Source organism: Otolemur garnettii, unplaced genomic scaffold, assembly GCF_000181295.1.
Source record: "Otolemur garnettii isolate 467f Iridium unplaced genomic scaffold, OtoGar3 scaffold00048, whole genome shotgun sequence".
Classification (NCBI taxonomy): domain Eukaryota; kingdom Metazoa; phylum Chordata; class Mammalia; order Primates; family Galagidae; genus Otolemur; species Otolemur garnettii.
The window spans coordinates 11842871-11861121 of record NW_003852443.1 but is presented as its reverse complement, the minus strand read 5'-3'; the positions used below and the strand labels follow the sequence as shown (position 1 = coordinate 11861121).

At 36.8% G+C, this 18251-nt stretch overlaps 1 protein-coding gene across 1 annotated transcript in view; it reads left to right on the top strand.

Moving 5' to 3' along the window:
* SCRN3 (secernin 3) overlaps nucleotides 1-17362 on the top strand; it is a 31017-nt gene extending 13655 nt beyond the window's left edge. Inside the window, exons 6-8 of the mRNA XM_023514165.1 lie at nucleotides 13734-13896; nucleotides 14849-15023; nucleotides 16408-17362. Coding sequence (XP_023369933.1) covers nucleotides 13734-13896; nucleotides 14849-15023; nucleotides 16408-16581 — 512 coding nt within the window. The 3' untranslated portion in view covers nucleotides 16582-17362. The remainder of the gene's footprint in view (nucleotides 1-13733; nucleotides 13897-14848; nucleotides 15024-16407) is intronic.
* The last annotated feature ends 889 nt before the right edge of the window (nucleotides 17363-18251 follow it).

Sequence of the window (18251 nt, the reverse complement as noted above, 5' to 3'; positions counted from 1 at the left end):
TGAAAGTGGAACTCCTTGGCCAGGCGTTGTGGGGGGCGCCTGTAGTCCCAGCTACTTGAGAGGCTGAGGCAGGAGACTCGCTTGAGCCCAGGAGTTGGAGGTTGCTGTGAGCGTGATGCCATGGCACTCTACCCACGGGGCTAGCTTGAGGCTCCGTCTCAAAAAAAAAAAAAAGAAAGTGGAACTCCTTCCCATGTAACTTAATGTTCTATGCCATTATTTTACTTCTAAAAATATATACATTCACGTGATTCAAAATTCTAAGGTATGTAAGAGTATGCACGTATAATGAAGTCTCTCTCTCCTACCTGTCCCAAGATATTCAGTTCTTTTTCCCACAGGCAATTCCTTATGTATTCTTCCAGAGAGAATATATTTAAAGAAACAAATATGGGCTTGGTGCCCATAGTTTAGTGGTTAGGGCGCCGGCTACATACACTGGGGCTGGCCCCAGGCCTGCTAAACAACAATGACAACTACCGCAAAAAATAGCTGGGTGTTGTGGCAGGCTCCTGTGGTGTCCCAGCTACCGGGGAGGCCAAGGCAAAAGAATCGGGTAAGCCCAACAGTTTGAGGTTGCTGTGAGCTTTGACGCCATGGCACTCTACCGAGGGCGACATAGTGAAACTCTGTCTCAAAAAAAAAAAGAACAGATATGTATTTGTATTTTTTATTTTTTTACAGAAATGACAGAATGCTATTTATACCTTTCTGCGCATAACTTTTCTTAGTAATATATAATGTAGATCTAATACATATAGAACTTACTTTTAACAGATACATAATATTCTATTATTTTATCTCCTTTATTTCTATATGGTAATATTTTAAATATTATATGATAAGGATTGATTATATGATTTATACTTTGGGTATAAAATCCTTAAGTTATTTTTAGTTTTTTATTATTAAAAATTATATAACATGCCTATAGCTCATTTATATTCACATTCATGATTATTTTCTAAGAATGAGTTTTTAAAAGTACAGTTTGGGGTCAAAGCATATGCATATTTTATCACTTTTGAAATACATTGCCAAATGACTACCAGAAAATTTGCATCAATTTAACTTACTATCAGCAATTTTTTTTTTTCTTGAGAGAGCGTCTCACTCTGCTACCAAGCTAAAGTGCCCTGGCCTGAGCCTAGCTCACAGCAACCTCAAACTCCTGTACTCAAACAATCCTTCTGACTTAGCCTACCAAGTAGCTGGGACTACAGGCGTATACCACCATGCCTGGCTAATTTTTTTTTCTATTTTTAGTAGAGACAGGGTCTTGCTTTGCTCAGGCTGGTCTCAAACTGAGCTCAAGCACTCCTCCCACCTCAGCCTCCAGAGTGCTGGAATTACCGGTGTGAACCTTCATGCCTGGCCTCTACCAGCAATATGTTAGTGCTCATTTTTTAATGTACTTACACATATAGGATATTATTATTTCTACCTTCAAAAATTTGGCAGGCAAAAATGGCATGTTATAATTTATTTTAATAATATATTTCTTTTAGTAGTGAGATTAGGCATACTTTCATATTTATTGACAATTTATATATCTTTTTTTATATTTGTAATTGAGTTACTAGTAGCCTTTAAAAAAGGGGCAGTGCTTGTGGCTCAAGGAGTAGGGCGCCAGCCCCATATGCTGGAGGTGGTGGTGGGTTCAAACGCAGCCCTGGCCAAAAAAAAAAATTTTCCAGTGTACTTTCTTCCTTTTCTTCCAAATAATTACAGCAAAGTAACTTTTATTTAGATAACTGAGTGGCAGATAAGTGCTAAGCAGGTTATTCTATTAATAAAAATATGTAACCCATATGCCCTCCTTCACTTGAAGAATAACATCATTCTATAAATCAGTCAGAAAGCAACTACTTTGGGACAGATTAGTTAATGATTGATATTTGTTCTTAGTTATTCATTAAACAAATTAATGATAATTTTAGTTATTTGGTATGATTGAAAAAAATTTGACAAAATATTTTTGCCCTGCCCTAACATTATTGTTTTCAAAGTAGTACTATCTTACTTACACTTTAATTTCCAGAAGAATATCTTTTCCTTTAAAAAGTTTTCTAGTTGAGCATGGTGGTCCACGCCTATAATCCTAGGAATCTGGGAGGTGGGTGGATTGCCTGGCTCAGGAGTTCGAGACCAGTCTGAGCAAGAGTGAGACCCCATCTCTAAAAAAAGTAGCCAGGTATTGTGATGGGCACCTATAGTCCCAGCTACTTGAGAGGCTGAGGCAAGAAAATCAACTGGGCACTGAGAGTTTGAGGTTGTTGTGAGCCATGATGCCATATCACCCAACCCCAGGCTGTCTGAGTGAGACTGTCTCAAAAAAAAAAAAAATAGAAAAGAAAATGTTAATGTTAATTTGTTATTTTATGTTAATAAATAGGTTGTTTAAACTACCTCTCCCCCCCCCTCTATGTGGATAGATAAATAGAAAATGCTAGAGCATGTTATACTAAGGACTTAATTCTACATTTATTATAAAAGTAGATAGGGAGTGTCAGTTGCAGCAATACCTACTCTTGTTGATTATGTAAGCATTTCATAAATGCTTAACAGGGGCTGGACCCTGTGCTAAGTGATTTACTTACTTTTATCTTCTTTAAGCAATAATGTCATGTAGATATCATCTTCATTTTACAAACGAGGAAACTCTATGTGTTTGTGCTCTTCTTTTATCATTCCCCATGAAACTAAAATAAAAAGGGCTTTCTTAGTCTTTATCTTTCTGTCATTACCTCATTCAGAGTCTTGCACTAATACATTGTGTGTGCTTAATAAGTACTGAATAAATTAGTAAAGGATTGTTAGTTGATTTGAGTTACATTGTGATTTGCAGATAGTTTAACAAATATCACTGTTATATGCTTTTTTCTGACAATAAAGTTAAAGGCTCAGGAAATAAAATTAGCAGATATTCTTAAAAAATGAAGAATAACAAAGCATAATTAAGATGGAGAGGGAAATGCCAAGAATCCTAAGGTTTAAGGTAATTGGACAGAAGGAAGAAAAGTTATAAATTAATTAGTTACTACATCATAATAATTCAGTTTATATTTAAGAATACTGAATCACAGATTTGAAACACATACATGATTATAGTACTATTACTATACTATTATTATAATACTGTTACTATCTATTATATCTGACATGAAACTTACATTTTCCCAAGTGTGAAGTACAGTTTATCCAGCTTTTTGTGCTTTTCCAAAAGAATGTCTTCCTAATACTTTCAAAGGAAATTGTCTACTAGTACATTAGAGTTAATTTTTCCTATGGTTTTTCTAGATAGAAGAGCCTACCTCTCTTTTTTTCCAACTGTCCCTACCTGATAGCTATTAACTGTGCTGCATGTATATCCAAATTGAATCTATATTCTCTCATTTATTTTAAATAACCAGTTTAAATTGCAGTGAAATTACACCCTGCGTTTTGCATTCACTTTTCTGAGCCCTGCCACTGCAATCTCAGTACTTATTCAATGCTTGCTAGTGGATTACTTATAGCTATCCTACTCAAGTGATCATGTAAATCCTCCTTTCATTTTGAGAATTGATGGTTTTGAATATAGAAAATATCCTCATGATGCCTGTATTATCACAATGTTACAGTTCTGACACTGTTTTTATTAAAACTTGCCATTTATAGGAATTTAGATTTGAATCATTTTTAAAGCTCCCTAGGTGTTAAGGCTGTATGTCTGATGGATAGGTGTGGATGGTAGGCTTTTGCTTTTATTGTTTAGTTTTACTATTAAGAGCCCTTTGTAGGTGTACCCTTTTTTCTTGCTTTGTTTTTCAAAATTAACAGAAAGATACTGCTTCTGCAACATGTTATCTATGAATTCGACAAATTATTTTTCTTAAATTTGAAGATGTGGTTATATTGTGGAGAAATTGGATAAGAGAATGTAGGCATATAAATCTATTATAATTAACATATGAGGTCTGATAATTAACTTCATGAACTTGCCACCATGTGCTTATGTTGGTAGCACTGTACAAACAAGCTGGTAAGGTTCATAACCTTGGTGTATCAGTGTCTTGCAATTGTATTTATCTCGACATGTGGTGGTGTCTTGCTGAGTGGCATTCATTATTGTTGTGTGTTTTGTGTGCAATTACAAGAATGTCAGAGGTTAAATTAGAGCAACAAATAAACTTTCATAAATTTCTTATTAAACATGCTAGTCTAAGTTTATGAGGATAATACCATGAAGAAAATGGCAGTGTATGAATGGATTAAACATTCTTTTCTGAGGGGAAAGAAGGCATGAGTGATGAAAAGAGGTCAGGGTGGCTGGTAACAAGCAGAACTGATGAAAACATTACAAAATTCATCAAATTGTGTGTCAAAATCATCAGCTGACTGTGAGAAGTATAACTGACCAAGTAAACATCAATAGAGAAACAGGTAGGAAAATCTTAACTGAAAAATCTTGGCCAACTACTCATGGCTCCTGCATCACAACAATACATCAGCTCACAGGGCACTATCTGAGAGGGAGTTTTTAGCCAGTAAACAAATAACTGTTTTGAAACCCCATCCCTGCTCAGCTGATCTGGCCCCCAATTATGTTTTTCTTTACCCAAAGATAAAGGAAATATTGAAAGTAAGACATTTCTATGACATTCAGGACATCAAGGATAATACAGTGGTAGCTCTGATGGCCATTCCAGAAAAAGAGTCCACCTTTAAAGAGTGGACTGTCCCCTAGCATCAGTGCAGAGCTTACCAAAGGCAGTACCTTGAAGGTGACCATAGTGATATTCAGCACTGAGGTATATAGCACTTTTTCTAGCATGAGTTCACAAATTTAGTTGTTAGAACTCACAGACTACATAGTAGCTTGCATGATTAAGTGATGGTAGAACATTAGATTATTTTATATGGAAGGAAGTTTTCTTTTAATCTGCAATGTCACAAAATTATAATTTAGGTACAGGTTTTCTGTGAACTTTTTCTTTTAATACCCATATCTTGGGAATGGGGTGGGGGGAGATTCCTGCTTTTTATACTCTGTTTTTGTTAGTTACTTCCTTTTTCATTCCTTTGCTTTAGGGTTTTTTGTTTTGTTTTGTTTTTGAGACAGAGTCTCACTTTGTGACTCCTTGGTAGAGTGCCATGGCATCATAGCTCATAGCAACCTCAAACCCCTGGTCTTAAGTGATCCTCTTGCTTCAGCCTCTCAAGTAGCAGAGACTACAGGTGCCCACCACAATGCCTGGCTGTTTTTAGAGATGAGGTCTCACTCTGGCTCAGGCTGATCTCGAACCTGTGAGCTCAGGCAATCCACCCACCTTGGCCTCCCAAGTATTGCAATTACAGGCGTGAGCCGCTGCACCCAGCACTGTAGGGTTTTAGGAGAAAAGAAAGAAATGCCCATGGTCCATAAACCGTTTTAAAAGAACATTATTTGTTTTTTTGGAACTAATTTTAAAGCAGTAATTAAGCATTTCCAAGTAAAGTATCTAAAAATGTCTGTTGATGGTAACTATTTTTTTTTTTTGACAGTCTCACTTTGTCGCCCTCAGTAGAGTGTCATGCTGTCACAGCTCACAGCAACCTCAAACTGTTGAGCTTAAGCAGTTCTCTTGCCTCAGCCTCCCAAGTAGTTGGGACTACAGGCGCCCATCATAACGCCTGGCTATATTGTTGTAGTTGTCATTGTTTTTAGCAGGTCCTGCCCTGGTTTGAACCTGCCAGCCTCTATGCATGTGGCTAGTGCCCTAAACACTGAGCTATGGCCACCAAGTCTGTTTTCTTTTTCTTTCACAGTAATTTCCTATGAAACTAGGCCTCTTGAGCCACAGGCGCCAAGCCAGTTCAACAGTTTGAGGTTGCTGTGAGCTTTGATGCCACAGCACTTTACCAAGGGCAACATAGTGAGACTCTGTCTCAAAAAAAAAGAAAAATTGTACTTGCTATAATATGGATTCACTATATTCATTACTGTTACTAAGAAACTGATACTACTAAAGGGTCAAACGAGACTGATGTATTTAGTAAATGGGAGAAGTAGTAATGCAATGTAGTGGCTAAGAAGCACAGGGGTAGTAATAAAGAAGTAGCTGGCATTAGACTAATCTCTAACTATGAGATCTGGAGGGAAAACGGTCATTGTTCACAAGCCTGACTCAACACCCAAACCAGGACGGGAGGAGCCTAGATCCAGGAGATTAAGAAGAGCCTGACTTTCTAAGCGACACTTTCTCCTAAAAGCAATTGCTGACTTCTAAGCAGCACATAGGTAGGATGAGACACTGAGAAAAGCAAACCCGAGCTGCTAAGATCCTTAAAAGCTAAGCAGAGATTTTGATGGGCTCACAAAGCCTTAGGGATAAAAATTTGATTTGAGGGCCAACCAAGAAAGGACCTGGGAAATACCCCAAGCCTTTAATTGAGATCCCAGAAAGGCTACTCCTGACTAGTAAGAACGAACAAGGAATAGACTAGTCTCAAAAATTGGGTTAAGGTAATCTGCATATATGTGTGTGTGTGTGTATTTCTCTTTTTCTCTATTTAGCCCATCATGGTTCTGGAATCTACCTATATTCTCCCTGTTTGCCAAAAGAATATTAAATCTTCCATGGATTTAATGCATGGAAAATACCATGCAGAGTTTCTACAAAATTTCATTCAATCAGAAACTATCAGGCATGCCAAGAATAGGACAAAATTACTGAAAACCAAGAGACAAAAAGCTGGTAGTAGAAAGTGATCCACAGACCATCCACACGTTAGCTTCTTCAGGAAAAAGACTTAAAAATTTTTCTTTCTTTTTTTCTTTTTTTTTTTTAGGAGATAAGATCTCACTCTGTTGCTTAGACTAGGGTATAGTGATGTAATCATAGCTCACTGTAACCTCAAAACTCCTGGGCTCAAGCGATCCTCCTACTTAGCCTCCCAAGTAGGTAGGATTACAGGTACATCCCACCATGCCCAACTAATTTTTGTAGTTTTTACAGAGATGCAGTCTCACTATATTGCCCAGGCTGATCTCAAACTCCTGACCAAGTGATCCTCCCAAAGTGCTGGGAATCTATAAAAAAGAACCAAATGGAAGTAATAGAATTCTACAAATCCCAAGAAGGATAAATAAAAGAAGACCATGCCTGGGCACTTGATAGTAAAATTTCTGAGAGAAAAAAAGACACAAAAATATTTAACTCATCCAGAGAAAAAATACATAGTATCTTCAAGAAGTAATTTTAAGACTGATAGCTTACTTTTTAACAGAAAGGAGGGAATCCAGAAGATTGGAAAAGAAATCTTGAAGGTGATGGACAAAGATATAATACAGGTACTACTAATTTAGAACTGTACACCTAGTGAAAATATCTTCTAAAAATAAAAACAAATTGTCACTAGCCAGTTGTACTAAAGGATCACCAAGGCGGTGGTTCTCAACCTGTGGGTCGCAACCCTCAGGAACTATATTAAAGGGCCACGGCATTAGGAAGGTTGAGAACCACTGCACTAAGGGGTATTCTTCAGGTTGAAAGAAGCAAGGTATGCAGGAGGGGTTGAAGAGCAACAGAAACAGTAAATACATAGACGAAATCAAGTGAATATTGACTCTTAAAAATAATGAACGTTTTCTGTTCATTCTGTTCAAAATCTGTGCATGAGTTCCATGCAGCACTCCCCTTCCTACAGGATGCTTCTGGTCAATGACAGCGAGCTGCAGGCAGGCAAAGGCAGGCCCATTGCTGGGATACGGAGGACTCCTTTGACAGCTAACTTGGATAAAGTGCTGACAACCTTGCCAGGCTTTCCTTAGATGGCATGGCAGTTAAGACGCTTTGACCCAGCCTCTCTTCCTTCTCTCCTAAACTCAGGTTCAGACTGGCGTCAAGGCTGGTGATTCTCCAAGCCTCTTCTGGTTCCCTCCCCCTTTTCTCCCACAGACATTTTCCTTGGAATGCCTCTTACATTTAATCCCATGTTGTGGCATCTGCTTCTCAGAAGACCCAGAACAAACACAGTAGAATTAAAATGTATGAGACTAGCACAAGAAATGGGAGGCAGTAATTGGAGCCAAGCGCTGCTGTAAGGTCCTTGTGTTAATTGATAACAGATATTATCAATTAAAGTTATCAGTTCGAGAGCTAATTTGTTATTAATTAAAGAACTAATTAGGTAAATGACTAATTTAAGGCAGAATATAGTTAAGTCAAGAGAAAGTATTAGTAGTTTGAAAAAAGAATATATAAATAATAAGCTCACAGGAGGAAAATAGAATAACAGATACCGGATAAATTACAAAGAAGGCAAGAAAGGAGAAAAATGATCAAAGAATAAATGGAATAAATAGAAAAATAATAGCAGGGGCTGGGTGTAGGGGCACATGCCTGTAATCTTAGCACTTTGGGAGGTCGAAGCAGGTGGCTTGCTTGAGCTCAGGAGTTTGAGATCAGCCTGAGCAAGAGTGAGACCCTATCTGTACGAAAAGTAGAAAAATTAGCCGGGTGTAGTGTTACACGCCTGTCATCCCAGCTATGTGTGAGACTGAGGCAACAGGATCTCTTGAGCTGAAAAGTGTGAGGTTGCACATAGGTAGGATGAGACCCTGAGGCCGATGCGATGGCACTCTAGCCTGAGATAACAGAGTGAGACTTATCTCAAAAGAAAAAGAAAACTAATAGTAAAATGGTCAATTTAATCCCAAATTATCAGTAATATCATATTTAAAAGGATTAACTTGTCCAAATAAAAGACAAAGATTTCTAAATTAGATTGAAAAACAAAACCCTAAAATAAGATTTAAATATAAGGGCTCTGTGCCCATAGCTCAGTGGTTAGGGCACCAGCCACATGCACCAAGGCTGGCGGGTTCGAACCCAGTCAGGGCCTGCTAAACAACAATGACAACTACAACAAAAAAATAGTTGATCATTGTGGCGGGCACCTGTAGTTCCAGCTACTTGGGAGGCTGAGGCAAGAGAATCACTTAAGCCCAAGAGTTTGAAATTGCTGTGAGCTGTGACGCTACAGCACTCTAGTGAGGGTGACATAGTGAGACTCTGTCTCAAAAAGAAAAAGATTTAGATATAAAAACACAGAAAATATGAACATAAAAAGAAGTATCCCAGGCTTGGCACCCATGCTCAGTGGTTAGAGCACCAGCCACATACTCCGAGGCAGGCGGGTTGGAACCCAGTTTGGGCCTACTAAATAAACAACAACTGCAACAACAACAACAATTTAAAAATACTGGGCGTTGTGGCAGCCACCTGCAGTCCCAGCTAGTTGGGAGGCTGAGGCAAGAGAATCACTTAAGCTCAAGAGTTTGAAGTTGCTGTGAGCTGTGACACCACAGTACTCTACCAAGGGCGACATAGTGAGACTCTGTTTCAAAAAAAAAAGTGTCCTATGTGGAATTTTTCTTATATGTTTTCTAGTATTAGTGTCATGCTTTCAGAGGTCATTTTCACTGTAGCACAGAAATGGTCACCAATTTCTTATGTTTATAGTTTGATTTTGTAAATTTAAAATTTCAATTCTTCTGGGGTTATTCCAAAATGAAGTATGAATTAGAATTCCAGCTGTTTTCCCCACCCTGCAAATAACTAGCCAATGATTCCTGTACCATTTATTTTAACAATGTTGATTCTTGCAGTCCATGTGCATGGGATATTTTTCCATTTGTTTGTGTCATTTATTATGATTTCTTTTATCAGTATTTTGTAGTTCTCCTTGGAGAGCTCTTTCAGTTCCTTGGATAAGTATATTCCTACGTATTTAATTTTCTTTGCAGCTATTGTAAATAGTATTGGGTTCTTGATTCGATTTTTAGCTTCACTGTTGTCAGTATATAGAAATGCTACTGATATATGTACATTAATTTTGTAACCTAAGAGTTGACTTTATTGTTTGAGGCTTGTGATGGAGTCTTTAGGGTTTTTTCTAAGAGAATCGCCTAAGCCCAGGAGTTGGAGGTTGCTGTGAGCTGTGATGCCACAGTACTCTACCGAGGGCAATAAAATGAGACTGTCTCTAAAAAAATAAATAAATAAATAAAAATAATAAATAAATTGGCAAATAAAAATTATATTTATCAAGTACAACATGTTGTTTAAAAACATATATACACTATGGCATGGCTAAATCGAGCTAATTATGTATTATCTCATATGTTTATCATTTTTTGTGATAAGAATTAAAATCTACTCTCTTAGCAGTTTTCAAGAATACAATACATTGTTATTAACCATTGTCACCACTGTGCAAAGATCTCTTAAATCCATTCCTCCTATCTGAAACCCTAAAGACTTAAGACTAAAAGACCTAAACCCTTTTATTACAGATAAAAGATCATATTGTCAGTAAATGAGGATAGTTTGACTTTTTCTTTCCCAATTTGGATGTCCATTATTTCTTTCTTTTCTCTGATTGCTACGACTAGGACTTCCAGTATAATACTGAATAGAGGTGACAGTGGGCATCCTTGCCTTGTTCTAGTCCCTAGGGAGAATGCTTTCATCTTTTCTCCCTTCAGTATGATTTTGGTCATGGGCTTGTCATAAGTAGATTTTATTACTTTGGGTATATTCCTTCTGTGCCTAGTTTATTGAGGGTTTTTATTGTGAAGCATGCTGAATTTAATTGAATACTTTTTCTCCATCTATTGAGATGATCATATGGTTTTTGTTTTTACTTCTGTTTATGTGGTGAATCACATTTATTGATTTGCATATGTTGAACTATCCTTATATATCTGGGATGAAACACATTTGATCATGGTGAGTTATCTTTTTGATATGTTGTTGAATTTGGTTTGCTGATACACGTATTTTGGTGAAGATTTTTATTTCTATGTTCAGGAGGGATATAGGTTGGTAGGTTTCTGTTTTTGTTGTCTCTTCCTAGCTTTGGTTTCAGGGTGATACTGGCTTTGTAGAATGAATTAGGAAGGATTCCCTCCTTGATGTTGTGGAATAGTTTTGGTAGGATTAAGTGCCAGTTCTTTGTAGGTCTGGTAGAATTCAGTTGTGAATCTGTCTGGTCTGGGGCATTTTTTTGTTGAGAAATTTTTATTACTGTTTCAGTCTTGCCACTTATTTTTGGTCTGTTCAGGATTTCCATTTCTTCCTGATTCAACCTTGGGAGACTATGTGTTTCCAAATATTCATTCATTTCCTCTCAATTTTCTAGATCATGTGCATAGAGGCTTCGAGGTTTTTAAATTAGTCACAGATGACATTTTGTATTTCTGTGGTATCAGTTGCAATGTCTCCTTTTCCATTTCTGATTGAGTTTATTTGAGCCCTTTTCTCTTCATTTTTGGTTAACTTAGGTAACGGTCTGTTGATTTTGTTTATCTTTTCAAAGAACCAACTTCTTGTTTCATTGTTTATTTGTATTTTGTTTGTTTCCATTTGATTTATTTGCTCAGAGCTTTGTTATTTCTTTTGTTAGCATTGGGTTTGGTTTGTTCCTTTTTTCCTAGTTCCTTGAGGGGTGACATTAGGTTGTTAATTTGTGATCTTTCTATCTTTTTGAAGTAGGTAGTTAAGGCTATGAAATTCCCCCGTTAACACTGCTTTTTCTGTATCTCATAGATTTTGGAAGCTTTTGTCATCTTTGCCACTGAGTTCAAAAAAATCTTTTGATTTACATTCTAATTTTGTCATTGATTCAAGTATTTAAATTTTTTGGTTATGCTCTCCAAATACTGAATTCTGATGTTCTCTACCTCCAGGGACATGTATTTTAAAGAGATAAAATAGGTTTTATCTCTTTAGTCATGTTCTAACTAGGCTCACGTTAGAACATGGGTTTACTAAATAGATAAAATAGATTTTTTCTCAAAAAATTTCATTTAAATGTATTAAACTTTAACTATGAAAGCAGAAAACAATATAATCACATAGTATTACATCGTACACAGTATTTCGTCATACACAGTGAATGTTTCAGCTTTTAAAGGACTCATGCAGAATTGTGCACAAATTCAGTTAACCAACGATGTATTTTGTCTTCTTCATTCTTCTCAGATTATAGTTCACCCTTTTTTTTTTTTTTTAAACAAGAGTCTCACTCTGTCACCCTAGGTAGACTAGAGTGGAATCATCATAGCTCACTGCAACTTCAAGCTCCTCGGCTCAAGTGATCCTCCTTCCTCAGCCTCCTGAGTAGCTGGGAGTATAGGGGCATGCCACGATGCCCAGCTAAATTTTTCTATTTTTGGTAGAGATGGGGTCTTGCTTTTGCTCAGGCTGGTCTTGAACTCCTGACCTGATGCAGTCCTCCTACCTTGGCCTCTAAGAGTAAAAGGGTTACAGGTGTGAGCTACTGTGCCCAGCCCAATTCACACTTTTGTTTAAGATTATTGATATCAGGCATAGAAATTATTATAGGAAAGTATTTTGTAAAGAATATCTTTTATGATACCGGAACTAAGCACAACATTCTCTTAATATTTGGTTCCCAAAATGGATAGACTCAGATAGTAGTGATATCATTAATTCATTGCATACTCAATATGCCTTAAAAAATTCTGTAAGTGGCTTTTTGGCCAGAGACACCATCTTCCAGTAATTCACCAAAATGACAAACACAAAGGGAAAAAGGAGAGGCACCCGATACATGTTCTCTAGGTCTTTTAGAAAACATGGAGTTGTTCCTTTGGCCACATATATGTGAATCTACAAGAAAGGTGATACTGTAGACATCAAGGGAATGGGTACTGTTCAAAAAGGCATGCCACACAGATGTTACCATGGCAAAATTGGAAGAGTCTACAATGTTGCCCAGCATGCTGTTGGCATTGTTGTAAACAACAAGTTAAGGGCAAGATTCTTGCCAAGAGGATTAATGTTAGTATTGAGCATATTAAGCACTCTAAGAGCCGAGTTAGCTTCCTGAAACGTGTGAAGGAAAATGATCAGAAAAAGAAGGAAGCCAAAGAGAAAGGTACCTGGGTTCAACTGAAGCGCCAGTCTGCTCCACCCAGAGAAGCCCACTTGGTGAGAACCAGCGGAAAAGAACCTGAGCTCCTAGAACCCATTCCCTATGAATTCGTGGCATGATAAGCAAATAACATAGCAAACAGGAATACCAGTACCCATGTTTTTAGGTGCAAGAACCTATTTATTCCCCATGAGCTCATGGTACAATAGGTGTACAGCATAGCATCCCGGAAAACCAATAGACCCCATGTAACATCGATGATACAAGGTGCTGGAATCTATTTCCCATGAATTCAAAAGTCAACACTTTGTCACATTCAGTGGCAAGGTGCCTCCCTGACCTACTGGAACCTCTTCCCTATGAAGTCATGGGATGGTAGATAAGAATAATAGCCTATTGCTACTGTAAAAATGTTTTTTGTTCATTCACTAAAAGTGTGATTTTTTTTCCCCAAAGAAGCATTAAAGCAAATTTTAATGTGTCCTAAAAAAAAAAAAAATTCTGTAAGTGTAATAGGATTCAGTGTATTTTGGCATTATTGATTCCTCCTTCTTAGGAAGTTTTTACCTGTTTCAGTGGTTTTGAGCCTTTGCATATGTTATATATGTTTTAAAAATATATTCATTGTGGCAGTAGAACGAGTCTAATTGCAGTTGATACAAAGTTTGTTTATAGTCAATCTCTTACTTAATTTATACCAAGACCAGTAGCTTATGTTGTATATTATCAGGAGAGAAAGCTGTTCAGATTTGCAAGACATCTCTATAGGCATACATATTCAATGGTTTTTAAATGTTTTGCCCTAGGAAACATAACTTTTGAAACAATGATGGAAATTCTCTGTGACAAACCAAGTGGGATTAATATGGAGGGTGAATTTCTGACCACTGCAAGCATGGTTTCTATTTTACCTCAAGACTCCACCCTTCCTTGCATTCATTTCTTTACAGGAACTCCTGATCCTGAGAGGTAAACTCACAAAATACTGTAAAAAAGCCAGGGATCAGGGGATGGGTAGAATCATTAGTATGCTGGTGATCTTGTCAGGCTAAATTTATGTTACACAAATAAGGCAATAATTTTTTGATAAATTTTCTGTTTAGGTTTTAGTATGTGATTTCCATGTATGCACAACTATTCTAATTTTTTAAAGGAAGGAAATGTTAATAGTTTCTTATATGCGGTTACCCTTACTCTTCTTTCCCACAGATATATTTAATATTGTCGAGAAAATAAAGTAGACAGGTCTTCTTACTCAGATTTCAGATACTGCAAACATTAGATGATTAATAACAGTTAATAAAAAGGTTAAATGATGTACCAGATTTATTTATGCAGTTATATGTAAAATACATAGGCCTGTATTATAAAATTTAAAATATTGTTAGTTCCAGCTATATTTTAAGTCAGAGTTTTAGAGATTATCTTGATTTGTCATTAATATCTTTCACAAAACTTAATGCATGTTACATTTAGAAATGATATTTACTGTTAGTGTGATAGTCTTTCATATTATTAAAGATATTTTGAAGAAAATGGAACAAAACCCGTGTCCCCCTTTTTAACATCAGTGCTGATATTTACCTCAAGTCCGAATCCCCAGTGTATAACATTTAGGGTTTTTCTTACCCTCCAACAGTGGAAGACGAAGTAGGAAAGGCAAACTTTTACTTTGCTGACACTGTGTATGTGCTGGGCCCTCTGTTAGATTTATGAGAATTCAAGGCTAAATAAAGCATGGTCCCTTACCCCAGAGGAGATCCCAGCATACCAAGGAAGACAGGCATAGGTATAACCATTACAAATTAGTATATGACATCATTAATAGAAACTTCTAATAATAGGGACTTGGAAGACTTAGAATAATGCTGAATATTGTTTATGTCTTGACATGTCAATTTAGTAAAGACTTTTCTTCTAGATCTGTTTTTAAGCCTTTCATATTTGTGCCACATATCTCGCAACTGTGGGATACCTGCTCACCAACATTTGAACTTGAAGATCCAGTTAGAAAGAAGCCACATTTTAAGCCTGACAGAAGACACCCACTCTACCAAAAACATCAACAGGCATTGGAAGTAATAGATAATAACAAAGTATGATTCAATTTTGTTCTCTGTTGTATTGTTAACAGTTAAGTGTGATTCAATCTATGTTTTGAATTTTAGAGTATCAACTTTCCTTCCTTCACATAAAAAGTAGGTTTAGAGGTAATTTAGAGGCTCAGCGCCTGTGGCTCAAGCAGCTAAGGCGCCAGCCACATACACCTAAGGTGGTGGGTTTGAATCCAGCCTGGGCCCGCCAAACAACAATGACGGCTGCAACCAAAAAATTGCCGGGCATTGTGGTGGGCACCTGTGGTCCCAGCTACTTGGGAGGCTGAGGCAAGAGAATCGCTTAAGCCCAGGACTTGGAGGTTGCTGTGAGCTGTGATGCCACAGCACTCTACCAACAGCAATAAAGTGAGACTCTGTCTCTAAAAAAAATAAAAAATAAAAAAAAATCTATTTTTTTCTCCACTGATATAAAATGCAATATTTCCTCGAAAAAAATTACATATAATTTCATATTGAAATTTATGTTAAGATTAGAATATTTGTTTTATGGAATTCTACCCCCAAATGATTCAATTATTTTAAATTATGCTCACTTTATAATAACATTTTTCTTACATACTTTTTGTCTAGATAACCCTGTAAATAGATCATGGTAATTGATCAACAATGTAAAAATTGCTCTTCTCCGTAAGAGTTATGGACATTCTCCCTTCTTGAAACAAGAAAGAAGTCAATGTCTTCTTTTAGTTGCTTTTTCCCTAGAACATTACTATTCTGTTTCTTTAATTTGATAATATATATATATTTTTTTTAAGAGAGAAGGGTGTCTTGCTTTGCCTCCCAGGCTAGAGCGTAGTTGTGTGATCAATCATGGCTCGCTGCAGCCTTGAACTCTTGGGCTCAGCGTCCCAAGTATTGTCCAAGTGCATTCTGCAAATGCACCAACTTGCCTGGCTAATTTTAATTTTTTTTGTAGGATAGGGGTCTTGCTATGTTGCCCAGACTGGTCTTGAACTCTTGACCTCAAGTGATCCTCTGGCCTCAGCCTCCCAAAGTGCTAGAATTACAGGCACAAGCCACTGCGCCTGACCAGAAGACCTCATATGATAAAAATATCTCAGCCTCAACCTTCAGCAAACTTCTCCATATATAATTAATGTCAGATTTTCAATTGTTCTATTGTCTGTACATTTCCTGCTTATAGACTAATCGTATATAATTGTTCTTATCTTTTTTACTAAAAATAATGATTTAGTGTTAGTTCAATCTAAAGCAATAGTTTTTCCCAAAGAATTTCATCCCTTCTGTATCTAAAGAATAGGAGGGAAGCCAAACCAGAAGTAGAGATCAGGTTGAACAATTCTTGTGTAGAGGTGGGTTGGAATTCAGTTAAACTCATGTATTTGTTTATTTTGGTATTTAGGAAAAAGCCAAAACAATACTGGACAACATGAAGAAACTGGAGAAAGAGCTATTCAGAGAAATGGAATCAATCCTTCAAAACAAGCATCTCGATGTGGATAAAATTGTTAATCTCTTTTCTCGGTGTACAAAAGATGAGATTAGAATTTATACATCAAATATTAGTTCTCCGTGATCATATTAATGGTTGGCAGTCTTCCTGAAAGTCAGAATCTATCACTTTGACAAATAATACAAATCTAATTTATGCAAATCAGATTATTCTTTATTAGCAGTCAAATGATGTCTTGACTATTAAAATTGCACATAGTATTATTGAAATACTGAGAAAACAACTTCGGAATTGGATACATATATCGTGGGATAGCCATGTGTCACTTCAGATGATAGACATGCATTATTTTCTTTAGTCACAATAACTTTTTGTCCTAATAATTAAATACTCAATTCTGCATAATGAAACATTGAAATTATCCATACATGTATATTTATTATAATTATGTAGTACTCGCCAATCATTTTTCAATTACATCCAGAAAGGATATTTCTCTTCAGTAACAGAAAACATCTCTCAAGTGGTGAGATTTTTGTGATTTAGGCAAATATTAATCAGCTCTAACAAGAAAATTTTCTAGATTTACATGTTATCTTTATCATTATAGTATATTGATTCTGCAAATGCATTTTTATTAAATTCAAACATGTTCTTTGTCAAGGTTTGGCTTTCAGCTCTAATTATCTAGCATGTTTTGGGCCATTGCCCTTAATGGCCTTTTTTTTATTTATCCCAGATTTAACATGAAGGTACAGATGATTAGGTTACGTTGTTTGCATTTGTTAGGTGAAGTTCAAGTTGTAGTTGAGCCGTTCACCAAGGGGGTGTGCAGCTATACCCTTACTTTGTACACTAATCTCTTCCTCTTCTCCTCTTTCTTTTACTTCCTTCCAGTTCCCTCCACTTGAATTTAATTGTGTTTTTCTTTCGTGTGGGCATGTAGTTATCCGTTAGTTTCATATTAGTTTTGTGTACATTGGCTACTTTTCCACTTTTGTGATACTTTATTAAAAAGATGTAAAGTCCCATCTTTTTTATGGCTGAATAGTATATGCATACCACAGTGTATTAACCCATTCATGAGTTGATGGGAATGGCCTTTTATATGAATAAGATGTTTCCTAGAAGAGTTTGAAAGATTGCAGGCGTCCTCAAACTACATGCGTCCCCTTGGGCCACATGCAGCCTGCCTAGGATATTTATCCGGCCCGGGTGTTTTTGCCGCCGCTGCCTGTCCTGCTTAGCAGCCGACTAGTCCTGGGGTCTGCAGTCCGGCCCTCCAGCGGTCTGAGGGACAATGAACTGGCCTCCTGTTTAAAAAGTTTGAGGACCCCTGGATTAGAGGGTGGTATAAAAGAACCATGACCTTAGGAGATACTGATTTTGAGTCTCAAATTGCTCTTGTCTTTTACTTATATTCACTTGGTAAAAAGAGAAAGAGGAATGGGGTAATGGCAATGAAATAGAAATATTATGAATATTGTAACATTGTGAATATTATAATGTATTATGAACATTATAAATGGATAATATCTTCCTAAAGTTTTAAAAAACTTTGTTAAAGTTATGTAAAGCTTACTAAGTAAAACTCAAAATTATAAGTATAAACAAAAGAAAAATCCAATTTGGTTTGGCGCCTGTAGCTCAAACAGCTAAGGCATCAGCCACATACACCAGAGCTGGTGGGTTCGAATCCAGCCCAGACCTGCCGAACAATAATGACAACTACAACCAAAAAATAGCAGGCACCTGTAGTCCCAGCTACTTGGAAGGCTGAGGCAAGAGAATCG